The sequence below is a fragment of the Trachurus trachurus genome (genome assembly GCF_905171665.1).
Source record: "Trachurus trachurus genome assembly, chromosome: 3".
Lineage (NCBI taxonomy): Eukaryota > Metazoa > Chordata > Actinopteri > Carangiformes > Carangidae > Trachurus > Trachurus trachurus.
Genome location: NC_139893.1, coordinates 18,795,462 through 18,821,352, shown reverse-complemented (window position 1 = coordinate 18,821,352; position 25,891 = coordinate 18,795,462). Strand labels below are relative to the sequence as shown.

Sequence of the window (25,891 nt, the reverse complement as noted above, 5' to 3'; positions counted from 1 at the left end):
GTTAGTATTTAGTTGCTCTGTACTACAACTGCATTGACCTTAGGAGCAACGCTATTCTTTATTCTGGAGATTAGATTTTAAAAGTAGCACAGACATTTAATCATTCATATGTGGTTGTTCTTGAAAAGCGTCAAGTGCGGTTTAACTCCCTGATGTTGCTTAGCTAGATGGGTCTACCCACCCATCTGTAACATGTTTGCTTGAGTTACTAAGTTCATTTCAGGCGCTGACATGGAGTGCTTAAAACTGTCTTAAGTGAAGTCATTACAATGAGCAAGGAGTACATCAAGCAGTGCTCATAAGAATGTCCTCCCTTGTGCAGGCAGCACAGTAACCTCTTTCATCGCAGTTCCCTGGCCATGATAAAGGGATCATAAAAAGAACAAAAGCCCATCTTGTGTGAGGAAAGTAAAAAAAAAAGTTCCACTGAGTATGTAGCAGCAGACTGAGGTTAGAAATTTTCTCATTAATTTATTGTCTTTACTTTTTACTTTATTAATAATATTTGAAGATGCTAAGATTTAATTTTAAGTTACATATTCACAAGCCGATGAAGCACTGAAATTAAGTTAAATTAAATCAAGGCATGTTGATTTAGATTTTATTGTGACAGTACTGTAATAGTATATTGAATTATTATGTCCAAGCCTAAAGCTTTGACCTCAACTGTTTTGTTTTTGGATCCTCAAACAATTGTTTATTTTATGTCTCACTTAAAGCTGTTCAAAACAATTTATATAGTTGTATTTGATGATGTATGTTTAAAAATGGGTTGAGTAGGTTTTTGAACTCACTGAAAATTATGGCCCTTTAGAAAGCGTAAGCAAATTTAATCCAACATCCATCCAAACATTTAACTACCTGTAGACATGTGACACTTTATGGGTTCAGCCTAATAGAAATGGAAATGAGTGGAGACATTCATTTTATCGTAACTGGTGTGAAAAAAAAGAACTTAGTTCACTGTATTGAGACTCAGCAATATTGAAGCAAAGGTTGTAATGTTTTTGGATGGACTAGGCTCGTTAAAAACATACAAACTGACGGAAAGAAAAATAACGTCTCTGAAACCATGCAGGGTCTCTCACTTACCACCCATATAGATTATGTTGCCATATGGAAAGAAGGGGGGAAGGGAAAAGAATAGTAACCAATTACATTATAAATTAAGTTACCGGTATATATTGGGACTGGTGTTTCCTGACAGTTATCAAAATGCAAACAAATGTGCTGTTTCCATGGTGATTAGTACAGCACAGAAATAGTCAACACTCTTGGAAAAGATGAGGGCCCCCTGTTGTTGACCTGATGTGCATCTTTAGAGATGTGGCATATATATGTCAGTGTCCTTCCTCCCTCTTTCACTACCAGTCAATAGGTCAGGGACATGAGAAGCAAATACATACTGATTTATCATTATTACAGAAAGTGTCAAAGCACTTTTAAAATATTCCAATATTTTCAAGATCAAACATGACACAAAAACACTAAATTCTCTGAGTTGTGATTTGAGCATAAATAATGTAGTTGCCACTTTCATGGTTTATTATTTAGTGTCTAGGGCTTGTAACAGAAAAGGTTTTCTTACCATCAATAATGTCGTCTGGCCTCTTGCGTTTCTCGTACACAACGATGATGACTACTAGGATTATAATCTCTGCAAGCACACCCAGGAAAGGCCAAAGCGGTGCAAGATGGCTGCGCACCCGTAGTATAGTGGTCTGGGCTGTGTTTCCAATCACATTAGTGGCATTGCACTCGTATATTCCAGGATCTGTGGTTATATCCAGGTTTATTATGTTGAGCTCCGTGTAGTTGTCTCTGTTAGTGATGAAGAAGCGTCCAGTGGAGTTGTCAATGTCCTGGAAAACAATTACCATTTCTCAAAGTTAATTACATAGAAAACAGGCTCATAATAATTGATTTGGAGTAAATATATATATAGCATGTCTCTTTTGTGTCTACACATACACACACACAGATATAAACATACTATACAGTACATGTACCGTATTGGATGTTCCGTCGACTTTACGCCATGTCCAGGTGGGATGAGGGTAACCGACAGACTTACAGTACATCATTGCATTTTCCCCCTCGTTTTTATTTTCACTCCTCTTGTGGCCAGTGACATCAGGTTTTGCTGGGAAGGTGAAATAAATATATAAAAAATTATAATTAGCTGAGTTGGCAGAGGTAAAACATTCAAAGGAACGTTTTAACTCCTACCAGATGGCATGAATAAGGGAATAATGATTGGCTGTTCTGGCTACAGTAATAATTTGAGGTATTCAGATGTCCATATGAGAAAGAGAAGTGTAATTAAGAGTCTCTATGGCTGATTGACTATATATTAGGGGTGTAACGGTTCACCAAACCCACGATTTGGTTCGAACTTCGGTTTTTGAAAACATACTGAAAAACCTTTTGGAAAACTTCCAGAAAGGATTGTTGCATTGCAATATCAAGAACATGAACATGACTTAAGTTATATTAACTTAACCAAGTATAACACTTCTCTTTAGACCAGTCCCCTATAAAAAAAAAATAGATCAAAAATAAATTTAAAAAACAATATTCGAGTTAATCTCTTAACTATCCAAGGATACAGAAAAATAAACATTTGTCTTAAGACCAGTCTACATTGTCTGAATAAATAAAATAAAAACTTCTTACACTAGTCCGAGGTATAACAATAAATAAGTAAATAATAATTTCAAAAGAGTAATAGTTGCATGATAATCGATAGGCGCTATTTTCTCTCCGCATCACTGCACACTGCAGCGTATCGACAGCTGTGCACGATTCCATCACCTGTTTCACAGTGTTTACTGCTCGGATAGTTAACGTAAACATGTCTGACTATGACACAAGTGATGAAGACGTTATTAGCACATAGCCAAAGGGAGACCTTTATGAACCTGAATACAGATGCCGAACTTTGTCAGATTGAGTCAGAACGGGCAGAGAGAGAGAGAGCGGAAGAGACCGGGTGATGATCAGTATTGCAGCGCACTGAGTCCGTGATGAAAGATCAGACAGACAAACGTAGGCTACACAGACAACAGCAATTAAGAGGACGATTTGTTTTTCTTGCCGTTATAAAGCGCATAGCGCAGTGACACACCAGCCACATCCACTGAGCTCTGGCTCTGCTGACCGGTGGTTAGTTAGCGGTCAGATTTTCTTGTTAAACTCTTTTTATACAAACAAAGTGCAGCCAAACATCAGGCTGAAAGAGAGAGAGAACTAGCAGAGTCTCCTCTGACGGCTGCAGGTGAGCTGCAGGTGAGCTGGCTGGAGAGCGTAGCGGCACCGTCCTTGCAGGTGATGCACGCTGTCTGTCTGTGTATGTTTGTCGGACTGATCTTCCATCCCAGACTGTGCTGGATTACTACTGATCAGCCGGTCACACTGTCTCTCACAGCTGTGGGTCCAACTTCAGCTTGTCACTTCTCTGTCCCTCCTCTCTCTCTCTGCCCTAATAGGCTTTATGCACAGCTCCACTACATACTGAATTTAAACAAACTCCTTTATTTCCTCTCTTACATTATTGGACAAACTGATTAATCCAGGTGTGTCTGACTCTGACCGCAGTAGTAATCACAATAATGGTCAGACACACCTGGATTAATCAGTTTGTCCAATAATGTAAGACTGTAAATAAAGGAGCTTGTTTAAGTTCAGGAAGTAGTGGAGCTGTGCATAAAGCCTATTAAATTTGGCGTATGAGTGTGGGAGGGGCGGGGATGAACCGATCGGTTTAGGAAGATAGAATGAGTTTCTGAACCGAAGTCCTTTGAACCGAGGTTTTCGGCTTCGGTTCAGAACCATCACACCTCTAATATATATATTTTATAATCATATACTATAAATCACATTGCACCTTTTCCCTTAGGCATGTTATTTTATCACACAGACTAGGTTGCTGAATTTGTGGGTGTTTGTGAGTCTCATATTTCATACATTTGCAGCATTTTCCGTTTGACTCCACTAGACTCACAGGGTTATTTCTTTTTTTGCATTCTTTCTAAAAACGCATTATGAAGGTATTCATCTCGTATGAGGTGAAAGAGCGTCAAACATTTTAACATGTACTATAAATTATTTAGTCGGCTTTTAAAAGCTACAGCTCCCATTAGTCTTTGGCACAGGCGTTGTGAGAACTGTAGTTGTTGAATGAATGCAAAGTAACCTTGTTATGAGAGGAATACCACTCTGGGATAGACAAAAGCATTTCAATACAATTCATAATGAGGTCATGGAAGAGGGGGATCAGTATGATATGAGAGGCTCCAGATGTTCCCATTCAAAATAATTCCACAGTGAATTCCACAGAAGAGATTTTGAGCCAATGGAAAATGTTGTAAACTGGCTCTTGTTAATGAAAGAGCTGATGATACAAATGCAACACAAAGGTTATGGGTTAATTAAATCAATTCAGGCATATGTCATAAAGCACTCAAACAGATGCCAAGTCAAACTAATCCAGCAATAAGGACAGGGAGTAAGCACCCAAAGGTGAGAAACAGATTCTCTATTTAACTATGCACAGCATCAAGAAGATAACAGTTCCTGCTTTTCCGCTAATCCTCAAAATTACAATAATTCCTTCCATGCAATTAAGCAGGATAGGGGAGACGCATAGAGGGAGCATTTTCCAGTAGTGCATGGATAATAGAGAAGGAGGGGTCTGAGCTCTTTGGTGACATCACCCCACTCTAATTATGGTGCACACGTGCTCCCTGAGCAGGGGAGTGGCCAAGCTCATTTGTGCTTTATCCTAACTGTATTATGTCAGTGAGTGACAGCACAGCAACAGCCCTCGGACAGGCACAAACATGGGCACAAACCTCCTTTTCACACTCCTGACTGAGATTACTGCGATTATTAATCTGCATGTGCCAGACAGTGGTAAAGTGACGTATGACTGTGAGGGGGGGAAGTGTGAACAGAGGCAAGGTCATGGCTGTCAGAGAGAGCAGAAACAAACAGAGGGAGATGACACGAAGATGTTAAAGAGACGTGAAATCAAATCCTTCATTAGATACTGTCCACAATTTATGTTTGAGTAGGTACATGTTGTGATTTCTTTTGAGAATTTGTGTAAAATTGTGTAATCTCAGGTAGTCAAATGTATTTCTTTAGGGTACTGTGAAATAAGCAGTATGCATGATCAATCATTTTCACAGAGAATGTTGTGAAAAATTTGGTAAAACTGGTGAAATGCGAGGTACCGAATATGTATCTGTGGTAAGCTTAGTATCACAGACAATAAACTCCACTCCCGCCACAGAGATGGCTGGGACAGGATTCAGAGCCTTAATCCTACAACATCACAGAACCCTCCATCTGTTGCCTCTGAGCTGAGTCCTGCAAGGATGAGTGTGCCAAGGACACTGTAGGCGAGGGATCTCAGTGAACTGCTGCCAGAAGCACGATGCAAAGCTGGCTAGCATAAAAGTGGGCTTGCTACCTGGGTCACAAAAGATGTCAAACACCTTTAGAAAATCACAAGAACACTTAAAAGCTGAAGAGAATGCTTTGTTAAGCTTCAGCATTGGTTCCTACTCTTGACAGTGAAACATTCTGTTATTTTTAATAATTTTACGACATGGGCTCTAGGCCTATTTAAAGGACAAAATCATGCATCATCAGTTTAGTTAAAGCACTGACACTTTTCTCCAGGGGACAGATAGCAAGCCTCAACAATCACAGGCCTGCAGTCTAGTGATGGCTGGGACACTTCATTTTGAATGGCGATGAGTCCCGTCATCTCACAACCCCAGTGAAAGCAGAACACACACGGTCATCACCCATGTTACGCAATCAGGCAGCGCTTGAAGACAGCCACTGAATAAGAGGCAGGACATGCTCAGTATGCACCATAGCCATGCCATGGCAAATTGGCTTAAGCACTACACACAGCCAAGATTCTCTTGAACAGGGTTTCACTTGCCCTTTCTCAGAGAGGATTCCTAATTCAAGTTGATGGCTTCGCTGTCAGCTTGAATGAAACCAACACAGTAGTTTAGCTTTGATTGGGTTTTCCAGCTATTACATACACCGTAGTCGATTTTATTTTAACCACTGTTAGCTCTGTGGGGTTAAGAAAAGAGCAAAAATTCACAGACGTTAAACCATCCGTTTAATTCTATTCTTGAAAGAGTAGGATGCCTCCTTGTGGGCTTAATGTTTGCATGTTTTGGTGAGCATGTGCTGTGCCTGTCCACTTTGCTACAGTGTCCTCTCAGTGAAAGCCAAGAGTGACAACAGCCTCAGGAATGCTCCCTGTCATCCCCACCACTCTGCATGAATTCAAACATCTTTGTCAACAAGAGCTCTCTTTACACAGCTTTAGGTGGTTAACTATTTTCTAGGACACCTTTATCTTTCCATCTCTCAGCAGAAAACCACAGACAACATTACTGTCATCATGCTGCGAGCTAAAATCAAGGTCAGGGTTTCAGAATTCCAGCACGTCACAGAGGTTTTTTTTTTTTTCAAGCAATATTTTTGACATTCATAAATTACAAAGGTTCAGGCTTACCTTTTACTTCAATTGTTGCATTTGCATTTGGTGCCAATTCAAATGTGTAAACACACATGTATTCCCCAGAATCATCTGCCCGTGGTTTATTGATTCTGCAAAAACATACAACACAGCAACTTATCCCATAAACTGAACATACCAGTCACTCTAATAGCAAGTAATCAAGTAAATAAGTCAACTAATTTCACATTAACTCTGGTAATTAGTTGGGACTACAGCAGTGAAAGCTTGAGGGAACTCCAAGGCCATAGGAGACAACATGTTGGCATTATGCTGTTTTATTACGGAGCAGCAGCTCTGGATTCTGCAGGGAAGGGCACTACAGGCATTTTAGCTGTAATCTTCAGAGTATCACTGATGTAATGTGACAAGGAAGTGACCAATTGGTCTTATCTTGTGGCTAGGGAGAGTCTGTGGTAAGTCTACGGGGGCGACAGAAGCTTTGTGCTTCAATGGTTATATTGTGTGACAGCAGGAACTAACAACTAGTTGGTTCTTTAGGCAATGGCAGAGTTTTTCTAGTTAGTGGCATAGGTATAGTTAAACATTTGTCTTAAGGCAGTATATGTTACATAATGTTGAGAGAGTCTGAGGGTGTCACATTTGTCAGGGTTCTTCACAGGCTTGGCTTTTCACTATTCTCCACTATAGTTCAATACATTAATAGAAAAAAAGAACAATGAATCATCATCTGAATTACAATGTACTGATATTTTGTCGCATTTTTCTGGTTAACCAAGCAGCATAATGCAGTGAAATGTGCCATATAACTAAATTTGTCCAATGTGGCACCATGCCATATGTACACTGCCTGTCCAAAAAAAAAAAGTCACACACTCTTAACATTTCGTTGGACCGCCTTTAGCTTTGATTACGGCAAGCATTTGCTGTGGTATCATGTTTTTTTGGACGGGCAGTGTGTATATATATACTGTAGCACATCGTCAGCCACAAGATCAAGCTGCTATAGGTACTGGCAAATAAAACATGTCTTTTCAATTAATAGCAAAACATGTTCCAATTTCAACGTATTGAAGTGTGTGTTACTACTAACTACCAAGGTGCCTGTACAACCAAGCAAGTTTTGAAAAGCTGTCATCTCTCCTGTGTCTGTGAGAAATGCACAAACCACACACACTGACTAGCGAGAGTGTCAACTCTGTGGACTGACCCATTTACAAGAAAGTACCAACAGTTAGTTAGCCAAGCAGAAAAGCAAACTTGAGTTACTCTCATTTTAAACTCAGAGCCAATCGGTGCATTGTCTTGGTCTCAGCAAGCTCCTCTTCTCCAGCATTCCCTGACATGTATCACTCCTGACTTCCACTGTTGGAGACTGAGACATAGCTCTGCAAGATTATCTCATCATTGTTTTTGTTTTTTTGCTTGCACAGCCATTTTAATTTTATATTAAATGTTTTAAAATACATTCTCATTCACTTTCCATTGCTGAGGACATTTAACATTATAAAGTTATGCTAACTGCACAGAGGAAAAGCTTTTTGTCACCTGTATACTGTGGTCCTCCGCTCTGTCCTTGTGTTGCTGATCTCGTGTCCATTCTTCATCCAGAAGCTTTCCTGGTGGGGAGTGTGGGCAGTGGTGAGGTTACACTGCAGGGTAACTGGTTTGCTAGAGGAGTCCGCTGATAGGATGATCTGATCAGAGGCACTGATCTTTGGTTCTGGAAGACAGAGACAGTCAAACCTTATCACAGAACTGGGGCTCATTGCTGGTTTAATGCTTCCTCCCATGCTGTAGTAGCTGTAGGCTGTATGCTGTTTTTATACGATCTGTGTAGGAGGGTGTCTATGAAGTGAAGACAAAAGTGCACACAACAAATAAACAAAAGACATAATAAGGATATGAAACAGCTGGAATGTCTTGTGTTAACCATTTATCTTTTGTTTAAAACTGAAGTAACTGTTATTTTTGCTAAAAGCTGAGCATGCAAATACTAAGTTTGTCTATCGATCTACAGTAATACCATTAATGATACATCAACATTAAATCATAACATCTCCCTAACAACTTAACCGATATTAAAAGATTCATCAAATATTAATTTATATAGCCTACCTATTATACCAATTTTGCACCTATTGCTTGGTCACTGCACTGCATTACTAAATGTCTTCCTGAAATACTGTACGGTCATGCAGACTCCTGGAAGAGATTTCACAGATAGAAGATAAACTGTAGCTGAAGATGGCACTAATTTTTAGATTCCATCATAACACAGGAAAACTGGATGGGCTCTTAAATATGCTCAGCCTAAGCTCATATGTAAATGTCTTCAGAATCTAGTGTAGAGGTAAAATAAGATATGTGATTGGCGATCTAAGGGCTAGGACTAATGTAAAATTGAACAGTCATTTGACATTTTTACACTACTGCTGAATGACTACTCAAATTACTTCAGCTTCTACGCTGCTAAGCACACTGATACTAAACAATACCAGGGTCCATTTCTCAAGGGCGTTGAGGGAAGCAGGAGGTGTCATCTGAGAGCGAGGTGCCCTTTGCTCTGCCTTGAGTAGTGAGCAGGAAGCCTCCTCGGCCCTGCCCCTCCTCCTCCTCCTCCACCTCCTCCTCCAGGGCGGGCCAACCATGGCAACGATGGAGCCCCCGAGGGGAGGAGCAGAGAGGAGAAGCATCATAATCCTACTACTGGCTGCTGTGGCTGCAAAGCTACTAGCAAGGCAAAACGGAGGAGAGGGGAAAGAAGGGCTACTGAGACTGGCAAGTGACTTCTATCAGCATTCATGGCACCTTTTTCCTGCTATTCTGTATACTTAATAGCTAAGGGGATATTACTCCACCCCCCACCCCCCATTACATCTCTCTCTCCCCCACCAAGCAGGACCACATGGACTATTAATAGTATCTTTGAGACATGCGTACACACAGAACATGAGGTACATAAATTAACATTTAGCAAACACGGCACAGTGGTCCACAGGCAGTTTCACCAAAAGGTTGTTTCTAGGACACCTTGTCACAACTTAAAATGCGGGAACTGCTGGATAAAACATCACCGTATCAGAATGTAAAATATAAAATGCCTAAATGAGTCAAGATGTAGTGAAGCACGATTTCCCCCCCTTTCCTCTTGCAGTCACTCTCATACAGAGTTGCATTTTGGTTAATATTTTATCCAATTTACTTACACGTTACATAATGAGGGGTTAATACTTGAATTAAAAAAAATTGCATAATCGGTACAAATGTGTTTTCTTTTTAACGTCATCTGTAACATTTTTGCCAAGATGTATGAAATCAATTACACAAAACAGCTGAGGCATAGAAACCGACTTATCAAGGTCTATATTTAGGGGAACATTATGTCATTGTAAAAAGGCAGTGTACTCCTGACCAAGGTGCCAGTATCTATGCTGGCACAGGGACAACAGTGGGCCTCCTGAGCACGTGGTTGAGCTAAATGGTTTGAACCACTCATCCTTCATAAGGATAGGCAATTTTTTAATACATTCATATGTATGATATAGAACAATGCACATTTGTGGCACTTTGCAGTAGATAACATTAGAGCTTCCCATATTTTAAAAAGCAAAGTCTCACAAATGTGCTTATAATTCAAAATAACAACTTGGCCTTTAAATGTACAGTACTGTATGTCTGTACTCAAAATCTACTGAGATCTGTGCACTTAGTGAAAGCCATACTACATGCATAAAATATGTGTATGTATTTTGGTATGAAACACTCATCTCTAGAAAAGTGGCATGAATACTTGTCATCACCATTGGAATTGGTTGTTACTGGCATAAATTAAAGCTGATGGCAGCTGCTGTTCAAGATTTTTGAAATATGTTTATTCGTTTTCTTGCATGGAGTTAGATTAGAAGATCAATACTAGTCTTATATTTGTAAACATTACGTTTCAGCGATTAGCCTAGCAGCTTAGGTTAGCATAAAGACTGCAAATGTGACATTTTTAGACATTGTTTTTCATATGGATTACCAAGATATGGATGTGCTGCTACACTATCTACCTTTGGACAGAGTTAGGCTACAGTAGCTCCCTGTTTCCAAAAGATATCCTAAACTAAGCTAACAATCTGCTGGCTGTAGCTAAAATTTACCATACCAACTGGTACCATTGTTCTCAAAAAAATAATAAGTGTGTTCTTAACTGTCTTAATCATTCTGTTAACTATAAAACTACATCTTTTTTTGAGAGAGAGTTTCATACTGAAAATACAGATTTATTTTAGTACACATAGAAAACATTTGTTTAATAGAAATATCATCAGTAGATTTTGTCCATGCATCCATGCTTGAGTTTCTTTCTGTTTTTTTTTATTACACAGTAAAACTGCAATTACTGCCAAATAGAATTAGTATATTATAATGAAAGCATTGCAATTGCTATATGTATACTGATTTGGGCAGAAGGATTTAGACCAGTTCATATTCACAAACTAAATTAAGCAAAACTAGGAGGCCAAAACAAGACAATCAAACTTCAGCATGTTTCCCCAGCTACAAACTATACATTCATATCAAGTGGCTATCATGTATAGCCTTTTATATACATGTAATAACATAAATATTACATGTATATATAAAAAAAAAAAAACATTTATTCCTCAGTAATGACAGAATATATGTACATCAGATCTGAATTCATGGTTTGAGGGAACATATATGAAATTACTAAATGGGACAAGTGAACAGCTGCTGTCTATTGCACTTCATAAAGGAGTTGAAATGACACCCAAAAAACCCTGATCCAATAGTGTTCACCAGAAGTCAAAATTTGTCAGTCTAATCAGAAGAGTCAGCAGTGATCAGACTCCTCTGAGCTTCTCAGAGAGCTTCACTATGACTAACAACATTCCACATCTCCCTGTGCTCCAGTGGGCAGAGCACCGAAGCATGCACAGATTAGAAGGGTCCAGTTGAAATTCAGTTTGTTTGAACGTTAGTGTGCATAGAGCAGAGGGTTAAAGGATATAATGTCATTACTGATTCACAGTCACACGCTTAATGGCTGAGAAGGCACAAGGTTACACATTGCACAGGCAAGTCCAGAGAGGCTGTTTCTCAGAGGTGAAATCTCTGTCTCGTAGGCCCGCACATGGCCATATCCTTTATTTGGATTTCCACACGCAAATTAGAAAGCAGAAAATGTTAGCTTTTATCAGGCAAGAGCTGACAGCAGGAATCACTCTTTTACGCCTTATCGGATCCCTCCTTGTGTCTTCTTACAGTCTCATTTACACTACGCCCAGAGTGAGAAAGCCAAATCAAAAGCACCATTACTTCAAAGCACCACTAGGTTTCTGCTGCATTTAGCAGGCAGGGCTTTGAAGTAAATGAAACAATTCACGTAACGCAAAAGACACAACATAATGTTAAGGGAATAGGTATCACAAATAAATCTAGGAATAGGAAATGGTTCAAATTAGGATACAGAGAAAAGAGATAGTGATCAGAATATTATAAAAGGACACATGAGACAGTAAGAACAAAGGTCTGGTGTGGGAGGAAAGAGGGAAATGTTGATAGAGGCTCGGTAAAGTTCCTGGGTTTGTGGTCATTTACAACAAGATGCTCAAGGGATTCAGGGAGAGCCAGGGAGTTTTCTGAGCTCAGTGGAAGAAAACATAAATAATTTCCAAACCAAATAAGAAACTAAATTTAATATGAATGAAAACCAACAGGAAAAGCACCCACTGGCAATGGGGATTTAGATAATTACATTTTTTTTTCATAGTAGTAAAATTACTACTATAACAAGCAACTTAAATTATGAATATGAATAAATAATGTGGTTGGTATTTATTTTAATTCTGCTTGGCCAGTGAGGGCTGTGGTGAGGGTGAGCTCTTGAAAAGATTGTACGGGTTGGAGTGGTTGGGGGCAGGGGATTGGTAGTTCATTCACCATCTAGGTACTACAGGACATATACCACTCACTCTGTAGCACCGAAATGGTGGCCTGGGCACGGATCCAGGTGATGGCTGGGTTTTGTCGGAGGTCATTGCGCCTGGGGTCGTTGCTGGCTCGGCACTCATAGGTCCCAGAGTCCTCCAGTGTGAGGCGCGTGATGCCGAGCACACTAACCCCATTGGCGCCGTAGGCCGTGTTGATAGATACCCGACGCTTGCGAGCTCCGTCCCACAGCTGCTTGAAGGAGTCGGCTCGGTTGATCTCGGCATACCACCACTGGATCTCTGGAGTGGGGTTACCAACCACGTCGCAGTACAGCTCAAAGGTGTCCCCTGTAAGCTTAGTCTCAGACATGGGCGACTTCACAAACCCAGCTGGAGAGGAAAAGTGTGGCAGGGTGGCAGGAAGGAAAGGGTTAGAGCAGTAGAAAGATGTGAAAAGGTTAAGCGGTGGAGAAAGAAATAAATTTAACCCAATGAAAGGATGATTAAAGCCAAAACAAAAACAAGCAAGCTTCAAATCATTGATAGGTGAAAATAAGCAAGACTGATGATTGTCTAAAAACCAGTCCGTTCAATGTCAAGTTCCCTGGCCCGCTGAGACCTGTCAGACATAGTCAAAGCCTCAAGTCTTTACCAGCAAATCATGCTAGTGTCTTGTGTATGTCTGTCTTCTTTTATTTCTCTCTTTCGCACACGTAAGGATCTTTGAAGTTCACCTTTCATTTGGTTGTGCTTGAACAGTACAAACATTACAGTGCATTAAATGTGGTACATGGCTAAATCTTAAAAATGTAACAAAACACTTAAAAAAACAAAGAGCTAGTCTCATTGGGTTTGATCAGTTTAATCAGCCAGTTCCTTAAAGGTTTGTTTATCAAAGAGCCTCACCAAGATGATCGATCACCTCACCCTTTTCTACATTTACTGTGATGCAACAATTAGTGGCACCGTTCTTGACCCCCATTGAAATGAAAAGTCCTCACAAGTGTGCCACATATGTCAATGCTGAAAAAAAACATTAATAACCGTTAACCAATAAGATTACGATTGGCGATCACCGATGGTTATCTTTTTCTTTTCTTTTTTATTGCTGTTATAAAATACACACACATGCACAGCAACAGCTGATCAGCGCCAGATCCACTGTACTTTGGCTCAGATTGAAGTTAGCTCCTTTATGGAGTTGCAGGTGAACCGGCTTTTTATTTATTTTTTAGCAGCACCGTTGTTACAGATCGTGCACCTCTATATCAGTGTGGGCTACATTTATTGTCTGACCTTCCCTCATGGGGACTGCGCTGCATAACTGGCACATACAGTCAGTCCTCCTGTGTAACGTTTTGCTGCGAAATATGACTGAAGGCAGGTGAAAGTCTGCATGTGTCGACACGCCCCAATGAGTTGACGACATAAGGAGCAAATATAAAAAATTAAACAATAGTATTAATCGGTCAAAGGTCTTGTTATCGGTTAATCATGTGCATCCCTACATAGTATTCCTCAAAATCCGCAGCTGTGAAATTTTCCCTTTGAGCTTGAGTCTCATTGACACAACTCTACCAGAGGAATGAATGTCACTTAAAGGTCCCATATTATGAAAAACACGTTTTGTCTGGTCTCTACATATATAAACTGGTCCTCCCTGAGCCTACCAACTCCTAGGATGAGCAAAGCAAACGGGTCCTGAATCGACTCTGCAGTCCACCCTCTGGTAAAACGGCGCTTCTACAGGCTGCTTAGAATCAGCTCCTGTGGTGACGTAACGACGGGAGTGAATTGCATAGGCCGGCCCCCCCGGTTTCTATGGCTGCACAGCAAGAAACTCCTGAGCTAAGTTGATGAAATACTGACCAATTTTGAGTCATAAAGTGGTAATAATCTTTGCCGTGTACAGTAACCATGTTACTTAACAAAATAAAATTTATGGTAGACTGATCGGTTCACTGAAAAACATGTATTTATTTATGTAAATGTGGTGATTTAAGTACATAGCCCAGAGGCAGTCCTGCTCACTTTTCATTCAAACAAACTAATGCTACTGCCACAGTTGTTAGATTTCATCAATGAGACTAACATTAATCTCCTAAAAAAAATTTAACCAGCCAGCGGTAAACCTCTAAATGCGTAAGTCCATTTGTAAAGCAACAAAAAAAAGTTTCCACCGCTTTTACAATGTTTCCTTTCAAATTGGATTAAAAAAAAAACTATACTAATGACTTATCTTATTATTAATGTCCTTCACCTATCTCCTTCAAGTCCATTTTCTACTCCTGCTCAGGGTGCTGGAGTCCATCCCAACACACTTGAGGTTAGAAGTAGGGTACATCCCTGGACATGTGGTCAGTCTGTCACAGGACTAACACATCCAGATGGACAACCACATTCACACTCACTTTGACACCTACGGGCAATTTAGTGTCACCAGTTCATAAAATCTGCATGTCACTGGACTGTGGGTGGAAACTGGAGGAAAGACATAAATTCAAACACATGGCTTTCTAACATCGGTGTCATCTGGCAACTCATTCTAGCATGTTAAACAATCCTATTAAAAATCAGAAAGAAAATTTACAGGTTTAAAAATCTGTATGGTAATTCATTCATCTATTCATATTTTGTATCTGAATATCCATGTACATACCTATTAAAAGCAATTCCCAGAAATCATCACCAACAGATATAACTTCAAGTATATATGTATGGACCTAATCTCTCTTCATCCATATCAGCTCTTACTGGTAACACCATAAATTAGGTCAACCAGCTTTTCATTTTGGATAAGCTGGAATTTAAGAGCAGGTTTTCAAAACTCACATCTGGTCAGAGTGGAACAGGATAGTTCAACCAGCTTCTGTACAAGTATGGGCTCACGCAGTTGATTTGGGCTTCTACTGTAAAGCAAAATTTGCTTTATATAACTCAAACACAGAACCTAAATATGTATCAATAACCATTAATACAGTTCACCACAGGCATTTAATCTTGGGAGACAGATAAACAGTCCCCATTTTCTGTGATGCTGCTGGACTACCTGAAGCAGAAAATACAAAATATATCAAGAACTCAAAGTGAAATGGGGTCCATAAGCATCATCGCCACAACGGTGAGGGCTGTGTCTGTGGCTGATTCATGACGCTGTTCAACATCAGTAGTTTGCCCAACAATACACTGCCAGCCTTAATGAACCTCATCTAATGACAAATCACCTGGACCACAGACACTGTTCTCTGCAGCCCCTGCAGCCTGTCAGCTGTAAACCACATGTGCTTAAATAAATCAGAAAAAATGCACTGCCTTAACTCTGCCCTGGATTGTTGTAGAGGAAATGGGAACAAAGAGCCTGTGGTCTCCTGAGTGTTGTGTCTAACTACAACAGCTTACAGGCCCTCCCAGATCTGTCTGCCCTGCTCAAAGTAATGCATCATAGGCACATGAACAGATAAGCCTGTAGAAGCCAGAGGAAGGAGTGTCAGCAACTGCAGTATTCAGCTCACTCCCACAATGAGCCATGGTACATTTACCTTAAATAAGATTATTGAAAGTTTAATTGCAGTGGAACTAGAGATACTTCTCGCAAGGTTTACGTAATCTATTTTGGGCATTTTCCACACAGTTATTTCTTTTTTTTCGGGGTGGGGGGGTTCGCCTTTTTTGTGCAAAGCTTGAGAATGTTATTGTCATTGCACTATACTTAGACAGGCTGTCAACATATCGTCACAAATATTTCACATACTTGACAATGCAGGACTTGTTAGTGTCATGTTGCCCAGCACCAGTTTGTGACTCACAGCCATATGAAAATTATTTTTTAATAGGAAAGTGAGATTATGACAAAGAATTTGGCAAAAGAAAATGCAGTCTTCCTGTTGGGAGATATGTCTGAGGATATTAGGTGCTTACAACTTGTGTTTCTATGTGCAATGCCTAGAGATATGCTGAGTAATTAGCATTTGTTTCTTTTCTCTGGAAACATCTGGGCCCATCAAGCTCACCACGTAATCCCAGAGGGTGAATCCAAGCCTATCCGCCCACACTTTGAAAGCAATATTTCAATTTGAGAGAACATTCACTATGGCATTCTCTATTATTATTATGGATATGACAGTAAATTGGCTTAGCACGCGGCATAGATAACCACTGTCAGTTATGCATAAGAGCTCATAATCACAGTATAGTATCTGCTTAGAAAAAAAGTAATGAATGTTCTCCAAGGTGATGGCAAATTAAATCAGAAAAAGGAACAGATGACTTCATTTAAATTCAGGCTCAGGGAGGCTCTGAGGAGAAATACGCACAGAACAAACTACAGATGACACTCGGCCAATGAGCGGACCAATTTTCATGTTGTTTAAACAAGGAGCTTACACTGGCAGTGAAAACAAAACACAAAGCAGCCAGCCGGTACTCATTCATTTCAAATGCAAGCTGTGAGACGAGAAGTGACAAAGAGCAGAGCTGTGGACGGTGGAACGATCTCAGCAAGTACAACAACAGTGGAGGAAAGATGAGCAAAGTTCATCTTTATGTAAATGAGCAGGGGGGCGGTTGACTGAAGGGCAGATGTGTTGACTTGAGTTCAGTTTTGTTCTGAGTAAATGCAAACGAAAAAGGAAAAAGAATTGTCTCCTTTTTATTTATAGCACATCAGCACCAGAAACTGGAAAATGTATTAAGGAAAATGACCACAAAAAGAAAGAAAAAACTATAGCTGTCAGGACATGTTATGTAATTCCTAGAAATTCATAGTATGGGCACCAGAGACAAGACACTATTAGTCTTACAGTAGCACACAGTTGATATGCTGATGTGTGTGCAAACAAAAACAGGACATAAAAAAGCTCCCAATGACACAGGTTAACAAAGGACGTGACAAAATATAATCCAAAACACTAAGAATAAATAGATTGGTCTGTTTTAAAACTGACAGAACTCCTGGATTGCTAAAGATGTGTAGACTTCACTTAAGCTTTAGTAAATGAAACTATCACCTTAAAGCCTGTCCACTGTTTACATCTAAAATATATCTTTTAGTATCAAACCCTTGCTGCCTATTGGCTCTAAAGGTAGATCTGAATAATGTGTTGCTTTCTCCTTTTGCAGTCGTAATTACATGGCCAGCGGTGTATTGTCATTTGCTTAGTTTCTAAATGTGGCTAACTGCTATGTTTGCAGAGCTAACATTGGGATGTTGTTTCAGTGGTGCTTCACACTGGCTGCTGGATGTCATGTCATGTACTGTAATGTTACAAGTATAATTTCGAAGTCCAGCATGCTTGTAGAGACATGGATGAACACAGAGTAAATATTAACAATGCGTGACTGTATATTGGAGGATGTTATATTATTAAATGTAGTATTCTTAAGAGAGTAATATGGGATAACTGAAGCAAATAAGAGCCTCACTGCCAGAAGAGACATGCTGTTTCTCTCTGTTTGAGCAAATGTTTATATGAGTGGATGATTTAACAGAAATTATTCAAGACTAATTAATTAAGTCCTTCACAGCGCCATGTCTGGCTTGCACTCTTTACCTCGGTTTACTCCTGGTCCCAGGTGACGTGCAGAATAGTATCACAAAATAACCGGTAGTTTTCTGTGACAAGCTCTGTCTAAGGCTGTATGCAAGTCACAGTCATTAGCCTACCTACTCCAGTGATGTAGGTAGAGAGGAGAGCTCCCCTGAGGACTGACAGCTCGCCACACACACCACCACCATGCAGCCTGAGAGTGAGTCAGCTGCCTGCCTACAACCTGGATCCCTGTCCGCAGTCGCACAACACAGACAGAGAAAGCCGCGAGTAGGAAACCCCCTGGGGCTAATGAACTGGTTATGGCTGTGTGTGTGTGTGTGTGTGTGTGTGTGTAGGTGTGTAGGTGTAGGTGTAGGTTTGTGTGTTTGAAGTTGTGGGTTTGGGTGTGGATGCTTAAAGGTTAGGGTTGGAGATCTTGGAAAAATGGTTCTAGCAGGCCACATTTTGAAAATACACAAGTCAAAAGTCCAAGCCCCTTTCCTCACACTTCTCTCCAAAGCTCAGGAACATGCAACGCTTGTTCAGTTTGGGCTTCACATCAAGGTGAAGCCGCGAGGGTATCACACTCGTGGCATGACCGTTGTAATCCCAATGTGAGCGACGTAACTTTCTGCCATACTGTCATGTGTCACTGCGCAGCAATGCTAACGGTGCGCCAGCTTTTTCTCATGGCTCATTCACGTGAAAGAAAACACTAAAGGAGCGGTATGTAAGAAAGTGGCAAAAATTGTTTCTGCAGTCAAGTTCAAAACACAGCAGCACATTGTTTCCCCTCCCTACCCCCCAGACTCGAGGTTGCCAGACAGCGACGCGCTAACCTCTGCTCTGCTCACTCACAGTCAGCCTCAAAGCAGAGTAAAAAGCTAAATATTCATCAACAACCTCACTGTTTTATTGCTCCGACTCACGCAACTCACGTGATTGGGAGAGAGCGCTAGGTGGCGACACATGCCAAAACATAAATTCAAAACATAAACATGATTTGCGGCCTGCAAAAAAATGTTTTTAATGCGAATATTCTGGCTGTATTGTTGTTGGTGAGTTCAGTATGTTATATCAGGTATATTAGTCTCTGTGACATATTAGGATGATTTTACGGCCAGTTGCTTTACATTTCTTACATATTGTACCTTTAACATCAAAATAAACCACCCACCATTACGTTTAGAGGTAGATTACCACCTACTGGACTTCAGTGTGGTACATTGGGTTACTGTTGTTGTCTTTGCCGCGGTCGTAACTTCACACATGCGATTAGTGAACGAAGAGTGGTACGCGCAGAGGATGGAGGGAGAGAGACGGCACCTTGACACATCACGATCCAATTGACTTTAACGTCGCATTCCCAATTGGATGCTGTTTTGGCAGGATTGTCCCTCCTACAGGCTTTGACTGACTTTTTTCATTTTTGTGAAAAAGCATTTAATTAATTGGTTGCACTCAGAGTGTGAAGAGGATTTCAAACAATTTTATAAAAAAAAGCTGAATTGAACGCAATTTGAACTGACACCGGCGTAGCCGTGAACTGGGTGTCACAGGCAGAGCAGTGAACTGAGACACTGGGAGCTTCCGCTACAAACAAGCTTAAAATATAGGCTTATTTCATTTTTTTTTTGGAACAATTTCTCATGTCGAGCCTTCAATACAAGAGGGACATTACAGACGAGCAGTATGGAGGTATTTGGATGTTTTTTGGTGTGTCTTTTTGGACAAAGAAAAGTGAGCCCCGTTCGCTACTATCATATAGACATGCACTGCTGCACAGAGCCCCCCGTAACTCAGAGAAGGCACAGGTGACTCTGAAACTTCTCCCAACCCTTAGTCGACATGAGGGTGAGTAGAAAATGAGTGAAATTTGAATTTTGGGTGAACTATCCCTTTAAAATTAATTTAAATCTGTTCTAATTATAGTTTAAAAAAATATTATTTATCAGTATTTGATAAAGTCTTCATACAAGAACTTTAAGGAGACTTGGACAGTTTGTATAATGCATCTATACTTGTGTCTGAGAGGCTGTAGTGATGAAGGGCAACTCTGGCCACATTTACAACAAAGGGGATTTTCCCTCTGACTTTTCCTCACTGGCTTAATCAAATCACTTTTCTGCCTTATGTGATGTCACTGTGATGGGACAATGTAACACAATTTTCAAATCTGAAGAAAAAAATGTGAAATTTTGGCTGTCTATTTCCATCTTCCACTGGTAATACTGGAGTAAGTCACTCAGATCACAGAAGGGAGGAAAGAGCTTAATAAGATTTAAAGCCCAATAACCCCTGTTCTGGGGAGAAATGCGCTAATCCCATCCTCTAATCACAACCACCAAACACCTCCTAGTTCTCATTCAGAGGTCAAAACAAGGGAGTTCAAATGATTTGATGTAAAATATGAGAAACACAGAGATAGACGCATCTCAGAATGCTGATTTCCATCGTCAGAATAACAAGATCATTCTAAAATTGGAAAAATCACATCCTCAGATGAGTGTCTTCCTCTACTTGTAGAGTTTGAGTTTTCTTCATGGGTAACGAATGCTTTCCCCCAATATCATGAGAATTATTGAGTTTTATCTGTCAACTTAAATGACCCTGTTCCTGCTGAACAACAGCTGGCATGAGTCTCAAAAACATCTTCGTGTCTGCTACGTCACCCAGGCGGACAGGACAAATCAGGCACAGTTTAAATGAAAATAACCTCTTTGTGCATTATGTCTCTGAGCTGCCCTTGCTCCGGCACAACAGTAGAACAGCGCTGTGGCTAAATTGGGGAATCTCCAGCAGCGACTGTGTGCAACTGTAGCCTAGGCATGTGAAGCAGAGTGGGACTGAAAAAAACAAACAAAAAAAAAAACAGTGTGCATGCTCAGCAAAAAAAACCTTCCCTTGACAAATCACTATTAAAAAAAAAACACTGCTCACCTTGGAGCTGTGCATCAGCATGCGCCTGCAGTGTATTTTACATGCTGCTCCTAATCAGTGCAGTCCATATCAGATTTCACAGTGGGTAAGACTGACTCATTGCAAGAGCTGGTTTGGGTCCCACAGTATATTTTCCAGACTCTTGTATGTAACTTTGTCCACAGCCGCAGCCGGGGCAGTAACGTGATAATGGACAAGCTACTGCATCATATCGGTCTATCGATTGGATGGCTCATAGCTGTAAATGCTGTTCAGCTATAGTGTATATAGCAATGCGTGAAGAGCCTTCTCTACAACATGTCTTCATACTTTGAAGAACTAATCTTTGATGCTGCTGTGTGGTACTAAGTAACTCCAATCAGTTAACTCAAAGGAAACTCAGGATTAGCTCATGATTGTAGATGTTATCTTGACGTGAGCTGCCTGTTGGGGCTCACGAAGACAGTGGTAACACAGCAAAAGAGTTGGCAGCAGAAAAAGCAGGCTGCATGCTTTGTATTGAGAGGTTATATAAGACACAAAGACACTTCTTCAGGTCAGCCACAGCCACCTTCTCAACAGCCTTTATTTTGTTGGCATAAAGATCACATCATCTCTCAGCTTAAATAGTTCACAGCCACCTAAGCGAGTCTTAAGAGGGCCGTGCAGCTGTGCACAAGGAGGACGTCCATTAAGAGTTAATGGATTCACTTTCACAAAAGGACCTTAAAGCCACAGTTCTCCGTGCTGTGGCTCAGTGGTAAAAATAGAAACGAGGCAGAATGGACGATTGCTATTTACAGTCCTCCAAATATCTGTCGCAGAAACTAGCCACCTATAGTAGACCTACTTTTCCCTCAACACGAGGGAAGTGATGGCATGAATTCCCTCTGCTTCCCCGATCGTCTCTTGCACTTATAATTATTATTCTACCCACGTCACTCCCTGAACTCTGTAATATCACAGGAAAATCTAGGATTGCATAAGAAGCCATGAGCCACCGATTAACCTTAATCTGAACTGTGAAGGAGAAATGAAATGGCTTTTGGATACATATGATGTGAGTAAATATCAAAATGTTACCTTCAGTGTTAAACACTTACCATAGCTGAATACATCTATGGAATCTCAATATTAGCTATATTCCTATAATATTCTAATATTCAGATTTAGACACATTTAGTGACTCACACACACAGGGACGGGCAGTGTATACTGTATATGTGAATTAATTAATGTGTATTTGTTTCATAATACTTATAGACGGGTTTCTGTGCATCGTCATCGCAGATGTGCGCGTGCAGCCAGGGGGCAGAAAGCGGGACATTCCTCACTGTTTACAAGCGGAGTCAAGCAGCAAACGAAAAGGACAAGGAGTTGTTGTGCTGTTAACCGCACAAACCGGAAAAAGGATGAATAGAAACTGTATAATATCCCAAGGGGATCTCATCCGTTTGCCAAAAACAGAAGAAGATTATGGCTCCAGACCATTGAAAGGGCGGATTGGGGTCCCGAAGTTCCTAAAGGCAGCGAGAGTCTGTGCAGCACTGGTGTCATAAAACTAAAAATAATATAAATTTAAAAAAAAAAAGAAAAGTTTTGCACATACTGACTTATATGCATGCAAATTGTCCTTTCGGTACACACTGGGCTTCTCTATGAGATAACTGCAAATGATAGCTGGGCACATATCTGAAATCCATTCGTCACTGGGAATATTATAGCTATGGGTCTGGTAAAAACGAAAGTCATCAACCAGCGTTTCCCATTAATAAACAAGTCTGTGTGGCGGCTGCAACTCTCTCGCACGCGCTGGCACACACACGGGCAGATGGGCAGGTCACGTTGTGATGGTAACATGCTAATGCTAGCTAATGTGTTCAAATTGCTACCCGGCCCCGTCAGATCGCCCGACCGGGGGGTGGGGGGCTATCCGAGTAGTGAAATGGCACTCGGATACCGCCCAAGCCGAGCGAGTACTCGAGTACTTGGATATCGGCTGCAGCCGTACAAACAATACGGCATCTACAATAATATCAGTTCACTCCGAAGCAGTCTTTTGCCCCCTGGTTGCGCGCGCATCTAGTATTGTTTGTACACAAGAAACCCATCTATAGATGGCACATGCTTCAATGGCATTGAAGGTTAAGACTTAGTATTGGTAGTTGACATCCATTTGTGATGGTTAGGGTTATCATAAGGACCTAGAGAGTGCATTACGGTATGTCAATAAAGGGTGCATGGCTATAAGTGTGTGTGTGAGTGATTCTGTGGTGTGAACAAGGCCTCAGCAAGTGGGATCTAGCAGCACAGAGACCACAGGAAATGCTTGGAATGCCTTCGTCTGGACTTTATCATACAATAGAGGGCTTATTGGATATTTGATTTTTTCCAGATAGCAAGTTGAAAGTGCGCCTCACTGTGCACAGGCTCTAAGCACCTCAGGGAATTAAATAAGAGGAAAGAAAGGCATTTTGGGGGATAATATTTTGTTATATTAGGGCTGGGTGACATGGCTGAAAAATATCGATAATTATTGATTCTGTTTTTTAGCCTATTCTAAATAAGGACCAGGAGAAAAAAAGGCTGAATTTAAACGTAAGCTTTAACCTTTAAAAAGCGGTCAACAACTATGAAAAACAATACATAAATAAATAAACATACTGGTCAGTGTGCAAATATAGACATTAAATAAATGCTTAATCAAACAAAATGTGCAAAGTATTTTGTAAATAAGAAATTAGTGTACACCTGAGGTAGACCTAACATCTTTGACATGTAACACACAGTATGTCAGTATCAAACCAGCATAAAATTATGAAAATAACTCAAAAACAACTCAACACAGTTTCACTGCAAGGAAATCTGTTTCACTTTCTCAGGCTTTAAGGCCATACTGGTATATGTAATAATATACACAAATATAAAACAATCGCAATGGATATCTTTTTCACATCAAGTAAGCAGATCAATAGGGAGCAATAAATAAACATGTCTAACAAATAATTTTAAAATAAGTGCATAGTGCAATTTTTTTTTTGCAAACATAGAAATCAGAATAAACTTGAGGTTGTATGAACATCTTTGACATGAAAAAAACCTGTTACCCAGTCCAGTCAAATATGAAAATATCAAACCAGCATATGAATAAAATAGCTCAAGCAAGCACTATTCAGCCATGGCTTCACTACAGAATTTGGGAAAGGAAAACCAGCTGGTTCACAATCTCAGGTTTTAAGGCTGCCGTGGTACATTTGACAATATTACCCCCAGCACTAAAAATCCTTTAAGAGGCGGTGCTGGTGGCTGGAATGCACAAGTATTTTTTGGCAAGCTGGGACAATCTTGGAAAGTTGTGCTCATGTAGCTTCTACCACTCTGGGGGGTCAGACTCACTGTCTGCATCAAGACACTTCAGGTAGCTTTCCAGGTCACTTTCAACTTTCAGTGAGAGGTGAGGCATTTGCGTTGTTTCTTCACACCCAGTGGCAGAGGTGGTTCAGTGGCAGCTCCTCCTTCTGCACCCTGGTTTGCTGTTCCCTCTGAAATCTCTGTCTGTGATTGGCCTGGGTCTTCATCCAGTATCTCAGACACTGCTCTTCCTTTAATGGCATCTACCTTCTCCGGACTGATGTACTGTGCCTAAGGAATACTGGCCTCACATAGGAGACTGTCACATATGACTCCCCAGAAAGGGAGTGTGTGAACTCCAGAGGAGGAGTTAAGCCCTCATGCAGTGACTCAAGAACATCAATGTCATTTGATGCTGCTGTACTCCAACGGATGAGAGCGGCTGAGGTGGTAAAATAAATTTGTCGTATTGCCAGACTTGGTAGGGACAACGACCTTGCATAGTTTGCAGACAACATTTGTCTGACTCTTGCTGGACTTAAAATATCCAAAATACTGCCAAACTGGCAGAGCCGGCCCAAGCCTCCATGGGGCCCTAAGCAAAATTTAATTTTGGGCCCCTCTATTTCTAATAATATTGATTGTTGATCGTTCACACACCTACTATAAACTCATTTCGGCTTTGGCAGTCTTGTTTACATTATCCTATTGTCAGTTGTTTATTGCCAATAAAAGGAACAGACAACATTTGCTTCACATAAAAAAGCACATTTAGTACTGACTGATGTTCCTATTATTGTAATGGCAAGAATGGCTGGAGTGTACGAAACTGGTCTCGAGAGCAAAATCAAAACTAATGTTTAAAAAAAAAATTTTGGTCTGGACCAGCCTTTCAAAGGGTTAGGTTGCTTCCTCTGCTTCACCCTGAGCCTCTTTCAGGCCACACTTTCTTCATCCGCCACTTCTGCCCTATTCTCATCTGTATCTTGTTAGCTGTACTTTCAGATATTAATAGGAGGCTTCAACATGCTTGAGTTTTACACTGCTCAATAATCAGAACAGACATGTCCTGAGATTTTTTGTAGCTTTCTATGATTATATTGTCAGCCTATAATAGCCAACCCTTCATTCTACAGCATCTGATCTATCTGATGATACAAGTCAGCCACAACCACATCCTCTTTAAGTAAGTGAAATTGAAACAGTTCTCATCAAAGTGATACGTGACTTATACAGTCCAGGCTATATGAACAATGACATGAAGCCAACCACCAACCGACTAGAATTCACGACACAGCCGTTCTACTGAAATGCAACAGTCTGTAGATCTCTCTAACCCTGTCTATGCGTTAGTGATACATCACAGGATGGCCAACCAATGGTAAGTGTTACCAGATCTCTCTTCAATTTCATATGAAACGTAAGTCATAAAAAAGATTTTTTAGTTGCAGCTATGCATAAGACATAATGTTCAGTATAATACAGTCCAGTACAGAAGCACCTTAAATATGACCCAAATAGGCCATATAAACTAGGGTTGGGAATCTTTGGGTGTCTCACGATTCGATTCATATTTCCCCCAAAAAATGCATATCACATGTTGCAGATTTATTCAGCAGTAATATATTTGAACCATT

General features: G+C 40.5%; 1 protein-coding gene across 1 annotated transcript in view; it reads right to left on the bottom strand.

The window, feature by feature from the left end:
• Window positions 1-25,891, bottom strand: part of LOC310984190 (neuroplastin-like) — a 33,450-nt gene that overhangs the window by 4,404 nt on the left and 3,155 nt on the right. Inside the window, exons 2-6 of the mRNA XM_083969339.1 lie at window positions 12,499-12,846; window positions 8,063-8,237; window positions 6,551-6,645; window positions 2,010-2,143; window positions 1,589-1,862 (exon numbers count right to left, since the gene is read on the bottom strand). Of these exons, the coding sequence (XP_083825465.1) occupies window positions 1,589-1,862; window positions 2,010-2,143; window positions 6,551-6,645; window positions 8,063-8,237; window positions 12,499-12,846 (1,026 nt within the window). The remainder of the gene's footprint in view (window positions 1-1,588; window positions 1,863-2,009; window positions 2,144-6,550; window positions 6,646-8,062; window positions 8,238-12,498; window positions 12,847-25,891) is intronic.